This window comes from Leptopilina boulardi, unplaced genomic scaffold (genome assembly GCF_019393585.1).
Source record: "Leptopilina boulardi isolate dan_hultmark-lab unplaced genomic scaffold, ZJU_Lbou_2.1 LbouV2_69, whole genome shotgun sequence".
NCBI classification, from domain to species: Eukaryota; Metazoa; Arthropoda; class Insecta; order Hymenoptera; family Figitidae; genus Leptopilina; species Leptopilina boulardi.
In genome coordinates this window covers 21,066-32,655 of record NW_026138015.1, presented here as the reverse complement: position 1 = coordinate 32,655, position 11,590 = coordinate 21,066, and the positions used below count along the sequence as shown (strand labels likewise).

At 27.0% G+C, this 11,590-nt stretch overlaps 2 protein-coding genes across 11 annotated transcripts in view; both read right to left on the bottom strand.

The window, feature by feature from the left end:
- Window positions 1–4,271, bottom strand: part of LOC127290446 (uncharacterized) — a 55,066-nt gene extending 50,795 nt beyond the window's left edge. For 3 of the 10 annotated variants that reach the window (XR_007844341.1, XR_007844342.1, XR_007844343.1), the window contains exon 1: window positions 3,484–4,271. The gene's annotated coding sequence lies outside the window, so the exon portion shown is untranslated. Of the gene's footprint in view, window positions 1–981; window positions 1,270–3,483 lie in introns of those variants that run through there. The other 7 variants (XR_007844347.1, XR_007844344.1, XR_007844348.1 and 4 more) reach the window with 6 other exon arrangements.
- A 1,913-nt stretch (window positions 4,272–6,184) lies between these two features.
- On the bottom strand, window positions 6,185–10,156 carry LOC127290451 (uncharacterized). The gene is made up of 2 exons (XM_051319017.1): window positions 10,018–10,156; window positions 6,185–9,780 (listed from the first exon to the last, which is right to left on the bottom strand). Exon 2 carries the CDS (start codon window positions 9,687–9,689, stop codon window positions 6,300–6,302), a length of 3,390 nt encoding a protein of 1,129 aa, XP_051174974.1. The 5' UTR covers window positions 9,690–9,780; window positions 10,018–10,156; the 3' UTR covers window positions 6,185–6,299.
- Between the last annotated feature and the right edge of the window lie 1,434 nt (window positions 10,157–11,590).

Below are 11,590 nucleotides of genomic sequence, written 5' to 3'. Positions count from 1 at the left end.
TTCAGATACTTTGCGAATGCTCGATTAATTTCTCCTAACCTCCGAAAGGGCTTTTTGTATTGTGCTCTCAGAATAATAACACTAATTACGATTTTTTTCCAACTACGTTACATATTCGTTCTATATGTCCGAAGTTACCCTACAAAATTACATTTCCTTAAATAAGACACAGATATACGAAATATTTTATGAATCTAGATTATTGAAATCAGTGTGAATTTTATGTCAATGAATAGTAGATCAAATTTTGAAAAGGAAATAGCACTTACTTTACATATATTCGTTTAAAAATAAGTTTTTTTTTACAAAGTGCAATAAGCTCCAAAAATTTATTCCTACACGGAGAGAGTTCTGTGGTAATTATTATACGAAACATAACCTAGATTAATTATATGGAAGAGTCGTAGCGACTTTCACTTGAATTCAAGCAAAAGTCGCTACGACTCTTCCATATGATTAATCTAGGTTATGTTTCGTATAATAATCACTACAGAATTATCTCCGTGTACCAAATTAATTTTTTTCTTGAATTTCTTTGAGTATTTTTATTCTTAATCGGTCACATTATATTTCTTGGATGTTCAATAAAATAAAATAATTGCCAACTTCTTATGAAAACTATTAGGTACAAGGAAAATACAAAATATTTTCAAAAATGTGTCCGGAGTTACCCGCTTTGACGGTACGTTATTTATTTAAATCTATCAATTTTTAACCTTTTAGCTGCGGGAAAATTTTAGTACAAATTGACCTGTCATAAAATCCAAAATTTATACATAAATTAAAATAATCGTATGCTACATAAAATATTTAGGATTATTAAGGTTAAAAAAAATCCTGACTTTTGATCAAACATTTTTAAATTACCCTTAAAAATTGATAAATATTAACTTCAACAATTGATGCACTCTGTAATTAGTGCCTTCTACTCTATAAATATTTCAATCGTTATAAATATTACAATCAGTAATAGATTCATACCTGGTATTTGCTGATGTAAAAGGCTTTTTAGCTTACAAGAATCTAAATGTATAGGTAATTCGTTGTCAAGACAAAAAACATCCATATACAATATTTAGTAACGGAATGTCTTATTCTAAATTTTAGTTACTTTATACTTGACTTTCAAAATGTACACGTGTACTTTCTGATTATTTCAAAAAAAGAATTTCTGATAACTTATAATACATTGTTATTAAAATAAAAAATAGTTAAACAGTTATTACAAATAGATAAAATAGATGTATCATATTTATGATGCAAGGTGCATAAAACTTGACAGTTGAAATAAAAATATTTTTTCTAAAATGTTTAGTGCATGAGAGAATTATAAAAAATAACAATTTGAAAAAAAAATATTTATTATTACTTCGAAAAAGATAATATTAGAAAATTTGTGGTTACTTTGAAAAAACGTTATTTGCATTTTGAGATAACTATAGTTTTTAAAATTTACAAATAGAAAAATTTTTTTAATTTAAATATAAATTAAATTGGGAAAATTATAAATAATTAAAAACAAATTAATCTCTCGAATTATAAATTATCAAATTTAATTTTAAGTTTTTAAAAAATTACTTTTATATTAAATTAAGCATAGTTAAATTTGAAAGAATATAATTTTCTAAATCATTTAACATTAATTAATAAATTATGCAAAAACTGCAGTTAAATCCTTTTTTATCGAGAAAAAATAGTTACGTCATTGTGAACTTGCATCGAATAGATAGTACCCAAATGGGTTCCTCTATAAAAACCCATATGAAACCCTAGGTCTCCCACAGGAATCCACATGAGATATCATGTAAAACCACATGTGAAATTGGAATACGATTTGGAGTATGATTTCATGTGGGAATTTACGATTTTGGTTCTACATAGAAACGTATGTGGATTCCTACATTATTTCCTATAATTTTTCTGACAGTTAATTTATACCGTAAATTTGAATAAAATACAAAGAATATACTTTAAGCTGAAGATCATAAACAATGCGAATTTGAATATCCCAAAGATAATAAAATTTAATCAGTTGCATTTCGTAAAACAACCTGTTTATACGTGGTCAGCCTGAGTTTTAAGAAAAATTTGTCTTTTCCAAATATTAATTACCTTTATCGTATTGTATTTGTTATTTGTTATGTTACGAATTGCTTCGGGAGTGTTGGATTTTTTTTAAATATTTCTTAAAGTCAATCAGTTTTCAACGAAATATAAATTTTAATGTAACTTGACAAAGTTTTCTTTTTCAAATGAATACGTTTCATTCCGAAGCTGAATTTTATTCCTTTTAAATTCTATAATTTCATTACGAATCAATACATTGGATTTGTAACGGATTCATTCGGCATAAAATTATTCAAAAAAGACTAAAATATAATTTCAGAATAAAACGGATTGATTCGGATATAATATTTTGTCGCGTTACATTAAAATTTAGATTCGGATAGAAACTGATAGGCTTCGAAAAAAATTGTGGAACTTTTAACTTTCGTGGATTTAAATTAAATGTGAGTTTTCAGCGATGATTTTGGTGAAAACAAATTTTTTTCTACAGTTTTCCTAAAATGTGCTGCTAGTCAAAAATATATAGTACGTGGGGGGAAGGGTTCTCTGGTCAGCCGCGTAAGATATTTTTTTGTTGCACTTTGCTCTTTAAGGTACCCTTAAAAATTGATAAATATGAACCTTGACATTTGGTTTACACTCTGTTATAGTGACTTTATCCAACATTGGAAAAAATAGCATTGTATCAAGAAAATCCATTTACTTGTCAGTATTTTATTCTACATTTTCTTGATCCTAAAAAATTATACTAGTTTGCAGTAAATTTTCTTGAATTAAGAAAATTAGTGGATTAAATACGGACAAGTAAGTGATTTTCTTTAATCAATGATCCCACAAAGCACATAATATTTCCAAAATATTTTTGAAATATTTCACTGAAATTTTGGAATATTTCAATGCAAAGTCTTTGAAATATTGCTGCAAACAGGAAAATGTCCGCTTATATGAGGAAATATTTATGGTCAACTTGAGAGGTAATTTTCAACTTAAAAATGATGCGCACTGGTCGATCTCAGTTACTATTGGCCTGTACAACTGCGCAGTAGTTTTTAGTTTTCTAGAATTCTAAGGGTGTTAAAAATTTCAGAAAATACCTATTGATTTCATGTGTCAAAAAATTTTGGACATTTTGTAAAATATTTCCTGAATATTTCAGAAGTCATTATTTGTAATATTGTAGGAATATTTTAGTGAAATAATTTCTCAAGTTGACCATCAATATTTCCTCATAAGCGGAAATTTTCCTGTTTGCAGCAATATTTCAAGGACTTTGCATTGAAATATTTCAAAATTTCAGTGAAATATTTCAATAATGTTTTGAAAATATTATGTGCTATGTGGGATATTTTTGTTACTTTACAAATATTTCACAATTTTAATCGTTATAAATATTACAATCATAAAATAGGTTCATACCTGGTTTTTTCTGATGCAAAGTGCTTTAGTTTCTAAAAATCAAAATGTAGGTAATTTGTTGCCAATGCAGAATATTCGAACAAAATATTTGTATGTTTATGTTCACCTGTTCTTTCCGATTATTAGAAAATATTTTTTCTAATATCTCTTATGGTTTAGAAAACTATAAATTTAGTCACTAGGCGAATGTGTGCAAAGGATAAATTGTATTATTGAATAGTGACTAAATATTATCTTCAATTCATTATGCGTGCAGCAAAAACAGTTTTTAAAAAACTTATTTATTTTTTAAAGTACAATAAAAAATATCAGTTTGAAAAAATATTAATATTTATTATTGTTTGCGAAATGTGTATAAACTAAAAATTTTACTTTCTTTAAAATATATGACATACATTTTGCATAAGAAAAACTTTTATCTTTATAATCGAAATATTAATAATTAATAAGTCTACCATTTATTACAAGATTGTGAAAAATTACTAAAGGTTATATTCAACAATTTCAATGCATTATATTGTAAGAGCCCTATTGAAAATCCCCACATGGGAAACCACATGGGAAACCACATGGGATCCTATGTCAAAAACTATGTAAAACCCCATTCCCCATATGGGAAACCACATGGGATCCCATATAAAAACTCATGGGAAATTGGGACAGGAATTGGCATAGGAAAATATCAAAACGAGGTTCCTCCATGTCATTTCCTATGTCAAATCCCATGTCAAATATCATGTTAAATACCATGTTATATACTAATTGAGATCCTTTATCACTTTTTTAAAAAATTTTCCCATGTCAAACCCCATGTCATTTCCCAAGTAAAAACCTTTATCATTTTTTTGAAAAATTTTCCAATGTCATTTCCCATGTGAAATCTTTTATCATTTTTTTGAAAAATTTTCCCATGTCAAATCCTCTTTCGCCTTATCGAAAATACCCACATAGGAAAGCATATGGGAATCCACATGGGACACCATATTGGAATCCACATGGGAAATGGAATACGATTTCATGTGCATTCTTCCAAATGATAAAATAAATAGATTTAAGCATAGGAAATCATATAAGATTTCATATAGATTCTGAAATTTCAACCTAAGATTTCACATGGATTTACATATAGGAAACGATATAGGATTTTATTCGGGAATTTTTTAGTTGGCTGCTTTATGCAGGCGGCAGATTACAAAAAAAATTAATTATTTGATTAAATATCAAATAATAATACTTCAACTCATCTGAAAATAAAAAAAAGTTTACTTTACTTCTGCCTTAGACTCTCAGCTTTTATAGTATTCCAGACTGATCTCAACTGTGAGAGAAAATATTTTCACCATCTGGTGGTGAAACAATGAAACTATAATGACGATCAACATCTATATTGAAATTTCCTATGTCATTTCCCATGTGAAATCTTATCATTTTTTCGAATAATTTTGCCATGTCATTTCCCATGTGAATTCCTTTATCATTTTTTTCAAAAAATTTTCCCATATCATTTCTCATGTGAAATCTTTTATTATTTTTTGGAAAAATTTTCCCTCAACAATTCCCACGTCAAACCTCATGTCATTTGCCATGTGAAATCCTTTATCGTATTCCATTTCCTCTGTGGATTCCCATATGCTTTCCCATGTGGGTATTTTCGATAGGGCGAAAGAGGATTTGTCATTGGAAAATTTGTCAAAAAAATGATGAAGGATTTCACATGGGAAATGACATGGGAAAATTTTTCGAAAAAATGATAAGATTTCACATGGGATATGACATGGGAAAATTTTTCGAATAAATGAAAGAGGATTTCACATGGGAAATTACATGGGAAATGACATAGGAAATTTCAATATAGATGTTGATCGTCATTATAGTTTCATTGTTTCACCACCAGATGGTGAAAATATTTTCTCTCACAGTTGAGATCAGTCTGGAATACTATAAAAGCTGAGAGTCTAAGGCAGAAGTAAAGTAAACTTTTTTTTATTTTCAAATGAGTTGAAGTATTATTATTTGATATTTAATCAAATAATTAATTTTTTTTGTAATCTGCCGCCTGCATAAAGCAGCCAACTAAAAAATTCCCGAATAAAATCCTATATCGTTTCCTATATGTAAATCCATGTGAAATCTTAGGTTGAAATTTCAGAATCTATATGAAATCTTATATGATTTCCTATGCTTAAATCTATTTGTTTTATTATTTGGAAGAATGCACATGAAATCGTATTCCATTTCCCATGTGGATTCCAATATGGTGTCCCATGTGGATTCCCATATGCTTTCCTATGTGGGTATTTTCGATAAGGCGAAAGAGGATTTGACATGGGAAAATTTTTCAAAAAAATGATAAAAGATTTCACATGGGAAATGACATTGGAAAATTTTTCAAAAAAATGATAAAGGTTTTTACTTGGGAAATGACATGGGGTTTGACATGGGAAAATTTTTTAAAAAGGTGATAAAGGATCTCAATTAGTATTTAACATGGTATTTAACATGATATTTGACATGGGATTTGACATAGGAAATGACATGGAGGAACCTCGTTTTGATATTTTCCTATGCCAATTCCTGTCCCAATTTCCCATGAGTTTTTATATGGGATCCCATGTGGTTTCCCATATGGGGAATGGGGTTTTACATAGTTTTTGACATAGGATCCCATGTGGTTTCCCATGTGGTTTCCCATGTGGGGATTTTCAATAGGGAGCTATACAGACATAGTTAATATTTTTTAATAAATAAAAAATAAATAATTATATTTATTGTAATGACTTTCAAGTAAATTAATATTCTATAATATAATTAAAAGTTTATATATTCATTTCTGTTATGTGACTCATGATATGTTTATACCAATTGTGCTTACTATTATCTGTATTGAAAGTCATGATCACTATGAAAACGTGATCAATTTCTCTCATGGTCCCTATTGAAATGTTTTCAATTTCAAATTCACTGCCAGGTAAAAGAATAACATTCATTTCATTAATGGGTTCAAACTGATCGACTTTTGTTTTAATTTTTGCTCTAAAATATGGATCAACAAATTTCATTTTATACAGAATATTTCTAAATCCAGAAGCTGGTTTTACACCGAATCTCAAGGCAGATTGTATACTTGTTGAGGTTGATGTAAATTGTTGTAAAATAATTCTTTTTCCTTTACATAATTTTTTAGTTACCATCTCAGCAGGTTTTGATTCGAATCGATATAATGTCCAATCATATTTTTCTCTTAAATCATCAGATTGTCTTATAGCTAATTTATATAAAGCAAGTTTCATAAGTCTCGATTCACTTGTGTCTGCAGTTATTCTCTCATGTCCAGTCATTGCAAAATTTCGTATGGCATAGTAATCTTCAAATGAAACCGAAAAACCTTCTTCTCGTTCATTGAAGTCATTAATTATATTTTCTATCGATGTTCCTTTTTCAATTTTACATCTTTCTCTATATGCATAAGAAGAACTGATTCTATATTTTCCATCAGGAATTGTTACATTATTGTTTTCCAATAGTACATCGTATCTGAGTTTATTCAAAAGATCGGGATTTTCTATCAAACAGCTTTTACTCCAATCAGATTCTTCAAATTTCGTGTCACTTAACCATTTTTGGGCAAAGAGTGTTGTGAAGGTTTTGTCATCTGGAAAGGTGTATATTTTTAATTTATCACGTATTTGTTCCTCTGATGCTACATGTACTCCATCTAGGGATAATTTATTTTTTAATAATTCTACTAGATCTTCAATTTGATCACGTTTTACATTATAATGCACGATTCTTAAACAGTTTTTAACATTTACTGTTTTATCTAAATATTCATGTTGCATACATTTATCTTCAGAAACATTATCATTTGATATTCCAGAAAATACAACTTTTGTAGATTTTTTTCGAAGTTGATTATTAATTTCGTATATAGAATAATCAGATTGCATATTTTCAAAATTTAATTTAGTATATATTTTTTGAATTTCTGATGAATTATTTCCCGGTATAATAAATATTTTATCTTTTAATTCATATCCAGTTCTCATAAGTGCAATTTTAGTTTTATCGTCAGATGTATCAGTAATTATAAATCGGTAACCATAAGAAGTTTTATTATTATAAGTAATTGTAAATAATGTTCGTTTTCGACTTCTGCCAAATATATTAACACCTATGATAAATTTGTTATTCAAAATGTTTATATTATTTAGAATCTCTTCAGTAGTTTTAAAGCTGCGATTCAATTTTGTTTTTAAGTCTGTAATAATTGTTCTCACACTCTTTATTCCTTCTTGAGTAATGGAAAGAGTCTCATATTTAGGTTCTTCTATGTGTAAAGATAATGTTTCGTAAACTTTATCCATTAATATATAAATATTGGAAGAGAGTTTCGATTGTTCATAAGGCATTACCAGTGCTTCTACAGTTTTTTCTAGCATGTCCTTTACAAATACTGATTTGATAGTTGTACCAAATGATGATAGGAAAGTTTGCGTTTTTTTCTGTACTATTTGTAACGATATATCTTGAGTAAATTTTTGGAAAAATTTAAAATTTTCTTTTTCGCATACATTCTTCTCGATATCACTATATGTAGTAACATTTGATAAACAGGGATAATATGGGACCAAAGACAATCCAAATTCTTTCCACCATTCATTAGTTTGTAGATTGTAGTCAAAAAGACTCAAATAAGATTTGAATCTTTCTTTCTTATACTTCATTAACTCTTCACAAAATTGATATACGCTGTCTTCGGGAAACTTTAATGTAATTCTTTTTGCAGGTCGTAATAGTTCACCGAGAGATGGTCCAACTTGCTGAAGGAAAAATTCTGGATCATCAGTCTCTTTGGTAAGTTCAACACTGTAGTTTCTTCTTATTAAAGCATAATAGTCTAGAGTTTTATTGTTAGTGTAAACAAATTCAAGTAAATCATAAGATAAATAATCTGAATTTTTAAAAAGACTATCCAATACTTGGTCATTTGCAACTAGTAAATTTATTTTTATATTATAAAAATCTTCTATTAAAGATTCATTAAAATATTGCATCATTATTCTTAAATCATAATTTCCATATAATTCACCTAATTGATAAATTTGGTTATTATACGAATTATTAATGGTAGGTAGAAAAAATCCACTTTTACATTCTATTTGTTCACCATGTTGAACATATGCATAAATTCTTCTTTCTCTTTGTGTCTCACTCAAGTATCTACAGTTTGAATCAATAAAGTATTTAGCTATTGAAGCACGACTTTGAAAATGTGAAAATGCTACATGAATTTTATAAGTATAGTCATTCCTTAATTGATCTTCTATTTGGTCGAAAGCTTCAACTACATATTCTAAAAAATTATTATATGCTGTCTTCCAATGATGTGGACTGAAAATTATATTTCTTATAGTTTCATTTTTTACTTTATCTTCAGTGGTAGTATAATATAAAAGAGCCGGTAGAGCGAAAACTCTTAGAGTAATAGGATCTATTTGTTTATGATAAAATAAGTTGCTTATTATGTGTCCAATTATTAAATATTCATCAAACAAGTTTTCTTGAAAGTATCTAAAATTATTATTTTCAAAATTAAAAGAATAGAAATCATTTATTCTTCCAAATCGAAGATAGGTTGAACCAGCTTGTGCAAATATATAATCAAGAGACAATATACTAAGATTAGTTTTTGATTTAGGAAAAATGGGCAAAATTATATCTGAATATATTGCATTGACTGATAATTGATTAAGACTTGATATAATTCCATTCTCATTTTGAAATTTTGCATTCTCTAAATTCTTCTTTATAATCTTTAAAACAAATTCATAATTTATACTTTCTACATTACGAATTGTTTCGGCTAAAAATCCATAAATATTTCCATATTTTTCAAATACAAGGGAACTAACGATGTAATGAAACATTGAATTAATGAAAATTTTGTCAACTTCTTCATCATTAGCTTCTCCGTATAGATCACTGTTTCGTAATAAATTTCGAATTAATTTCATTTGCATAGTTTTATTATCATTGTAGTCTTCCAAATAATCATAAAGTGAATTAACAATTTCGATTTGTTGGTATTGTTGGATTTCATGCAAGTAATTTTCAGCGAATAAGAAATCACTAAGTAAGTTCAAATAGTTGAAAATTGGTATAAGTTGTACGCTTGCAATAGGATTACTTAAATGTAATACATCCATTTTAAATTGTTTTGTTGCTTTAAACACTTTAAATTGAAAATATTAATTTTTATGTGTAAACCTTGACAATCTTCTTTTTATTTGAATCAATCTGTGGAAATAATTTAATTAATTAAATAATTGGAATTTAGATTATTAATATCTTTTTTATAGGAAAAAGTTTTAATTATTATAATTACAACAGTTGTGTAAAAATTTTAATATCTGATGTTCATTATGTAGATGTCAAAAATGAAAATGAAAATGTTTTTTTAAAGTAGTTACTGTAAAATATTTATTATATGATTTTCTAATTTTTCTTACACAAAAAATTTGTGGATATACTTACATTATGACTTATATTTGACTGCGACTGGAAAAAAAATTTTTTACGACCCAAAAAATCAATTTCTCCTTTTTGATGATTTTAGTAGAAAAAAGTACTCTGATTATTTTTAACGCATTTTTCTCGAAACGTTTTTTTGTCGAAAGCAGTGTTTTTCCGTACGCGCTCATATATACTTCTATTTCGATTATTTAAACAGCTTTTTATGTCACAATATATTGTAACATCTTTATGTTTATTTATGTATATTTATGTATATTTGCATATTTAAAAAATTTATATAAGTAAACTCTAATGCATGTAAACTTGGCTCCCCATTTTTAAAAAAATTAAATTTTTTTTATACTTCTGTTTTTCAAAATTTATTATTATTTTTTTTAAATTTTAAAGTCCTGTAGATTTTAAAATTTTGAATTTTAGAATTAGTACTTGATGGGGGCATGCAGAACTCCAATTAGAACTCGTGGAACTTGTAATCTAAAAAAAATGTAATTAAAAAAAATATGTGAAGAACTATTTTTGAAAAGTAAAGGGAACTCTAGATCTGTAAAAAAAATTTATTTTGCTGCGTGAAGTTAGCCCCCATTTTGAAAAATCCATGTTTTTGAGAATTAATCACCGGAACTATTTCTAAAATCAATCAGAAACTCTAAAACTGTTCTACAGAAAGTTAGAACTATAAAAAAATTTAATTTTTTAAAAGTGGACTACCAAGTTTTCATTCACGAATATTTTATATTATATATTTAATTTTATTATATGTGAATCGATAAAAAATTTTTATTTGTGAAACTCAAGATAACTAATAAACTGTTCCATATTTTGTTTAATGGCCCGTGATGTTTATATTTAAATAATAATAAAAAATACAATAGTAATAAAAATTAACATAATTTTTATTTGTGTGTTCCATTTTACAAATTTTAAAAAATTTGAATACATACAGTTTAGTGAAATATTTAAATTAATATTATTTTAATGAACATTATAAACATCTATATTGGAAATATCATTTTATTGAAAGAAAATGTTATAACAATTTTGATAATATTTTTACATAAAATAAATTATTTTTGCATGGAGCCTTAACTACGGTGACGGTGACGCGCAAGTTACATTTTTTCAAATTATCATATTTCCTAAAGTTTTATATGAAATGCTTCTATACCACAGTGCAATAGCATTTTTATTTCTGAGACCGCATAGGGTGATTCTTATAGGTTTTTCGACGCTGAACACGAATCCGTAATCAGAATTGCTCCATCACCCTAGGTTTTCGAGAAATTTGACCTTGAAAATTGAAAAAATGCCATTTTTATGGTACTTTTTGCTTTTTTATTAAGGTACTCAAATTTTTTCTGAGGTTTTCATGTTATGCATATGTAAGCTGAAATCCTCCTTAAAATTTTGCAATTTTGATTTTAAAAAAATTTTTTTTTTTGATGAGTTATACTGAATTGAAATTCGCGTTGCAACGAGAAAAAGGATCACAGTGCAGAAGGCGTATAAAAAAAAAATAAAAAATGAACAAAAACGCATCCAAAAGCATAACAAACTTACCAAAAAAATTCAATAT

What these genes read in the sequence shown, in the direction of transcription:
- LOC127290451 (XM_051319017.1), bottom strand. Translation starts at nt 9,689, where the DNA reads ATGGATGTATTACATTTAAGTAATCCTATTGCAAGCGTACAACTTATA.